General features: G+C 37.4%; 1 protein-coding gene across 1 annotated transcript; it reads left to right on the top strand.

Moving 5' to 3' along the window:
- The first annotated feature begins 549 nt into the window (after window positions 1–549).
- LOC121776644 (uncharacterized protein At1g66480-like) lies at window positions 550–1044 on the top strand. The gene has a single exon (XM_042173833.1). The coding sequence runs from the start codon at window positions 550–552 to the stop codon at window positions 1042–1044; it is 495 nt and encodes a 164-aa protein (XP_042029767.1).
- Window positions 1045–1595: the final 551 nt, after the last annotated feature.

Here is a 1595-nt window from a genome sequence, read left to right as displayed (position 1 = left end):
ACTTTTAGAAATGAGACTATTCTTTGTGAACATTCTAAAATGATAAAATGAGACTATTTATCGTGGATGGAAGGATTGCATAAAAAAAATTAAATTGTGGTCTACAATAATTAAAATAACCAAACAATCTGATTCATTCCGGAATTTTGCAACCATCAGCGAGTTCACATCAACTAGGAAATCAACATGGCATGAAATCACGAACTAATTGCTTTCATATTAAATTTTACGGCATGCATTATACTTTATTTGCCCAAACTATCTAAAATAAATAACAGTAATAATATTATAATTCAGATAAACTTATTTACAAAATGTGACATATGAAGAATAAAATAGAAGCAATTGGTATGAGGTGGCAACAATATTGATATTATCCAATGCAAAATTGGAATTGGATTCTGCACGAAACGTGACAAAATATTAATGCCATCATCCCACTTTCGAATCCTGCAAATTGCTTTCACTCATCTTAATTTTTTCTACTTTCTTAATACTAATCCAACTCCACCCATTTCACAATCCACACTCTCTCTCTCATCGATCAACATGGGAAACTCCATAGGAGGATTAATATTGAAGAAGAAACGGGCCGTGGTTATGACAATCGACGGCCAAACATTCAAGGTGAATCCGCCGGCGACGGCGGCGGACGTGCTCCGAGATTATTCCTCGGCCCACGTCTTGCTGGAGTCGGAGCAAGTGAAGAAGCACGGAATTCGGGCCCAGCACCTCCGGCCCGAACAGGGGCTAAAGCCCGGGAAGATTTATTTCCTTGTGGAAATGCCTAAGTTTCCCGAGGCCCGGACTACTAGACGGGCCAAGTCTCTGCCGCATACAAGCAGTGCTATAGAAAGGCTCGAGGGCCTGATGCTTAGACAGAAATCAGCTGTTTATGTGGGCCCGGACTCGGGCTCGGGGCCCGTGAGAGTGAAAATGACGCTTCCGCTGGCCGAGATTGAGAAGTTTATGAGAGAGAGTAATGATGAAGCGGAGGTGGGCCAGAGGGTACTTGAATTTTGTTTGCAAAATAAGCCCGTGTGAGGGCCCTTCATTAAAGGTATAAATAATTGAATACACCTACATTTTTTTGTGATTAAATGTTTTTTTTATTATTTTCTTTGTTTTTTTTATTGTTATAAAAATAGTTGTTGGTATAGGTAGCTCTGAAAATTGTACAGGAATTTGTAGAGTAGTTTCCATTTCACAATCTATGAGATGGGAGAAAAGGATTTGTGTGTGTTTGTTTGAAACTGTATTTGGTTTGTGGATATTTTGTATCTATGTAACTATGTCATTTGCATGATACGACAAATCGAGCATTTAAGCAACCGTGTAGTGTGTATTATCAATCTAAAAAAATAAATTCGAGTGTCGTAATAATGATATCATGACATTTTCCAATATATTCATCTATTAGAAATTGTATAATAGTTGACCCAAAATGTTGAATTACAATATACTCCCTCCGTCCCCAATGAATATGCACTTTGGATTCGGCACGAGTTTTAATGCAAAATTGGTAAAATAAGAGAGAGGTAGAGAGAAAATGTAATTAAAGTATTGTTAGTGGAGAAGGAAAAGAATTTTCAAAA

This window comes from Salvia splendens, chromosome 18 (assembly GCF_004379255.2).
Source record: "Salvia splendens isolate huo1 chromosome 18, SspV2, whole genome shotgun sequence".
In the NCBI taxonomy this organism is placed as follows: Eukaryota; Viridiplantae; Streptophyta; class Magnoliopsida; order Lamiales; family Lamiaceae; genus Salvia; species Salvia splendens.
The sequence above is the reverse complement of the archived record's forward strand: the minus strand, read 5'-3'. Positions and strand labels throughout refer to the sequence as shown.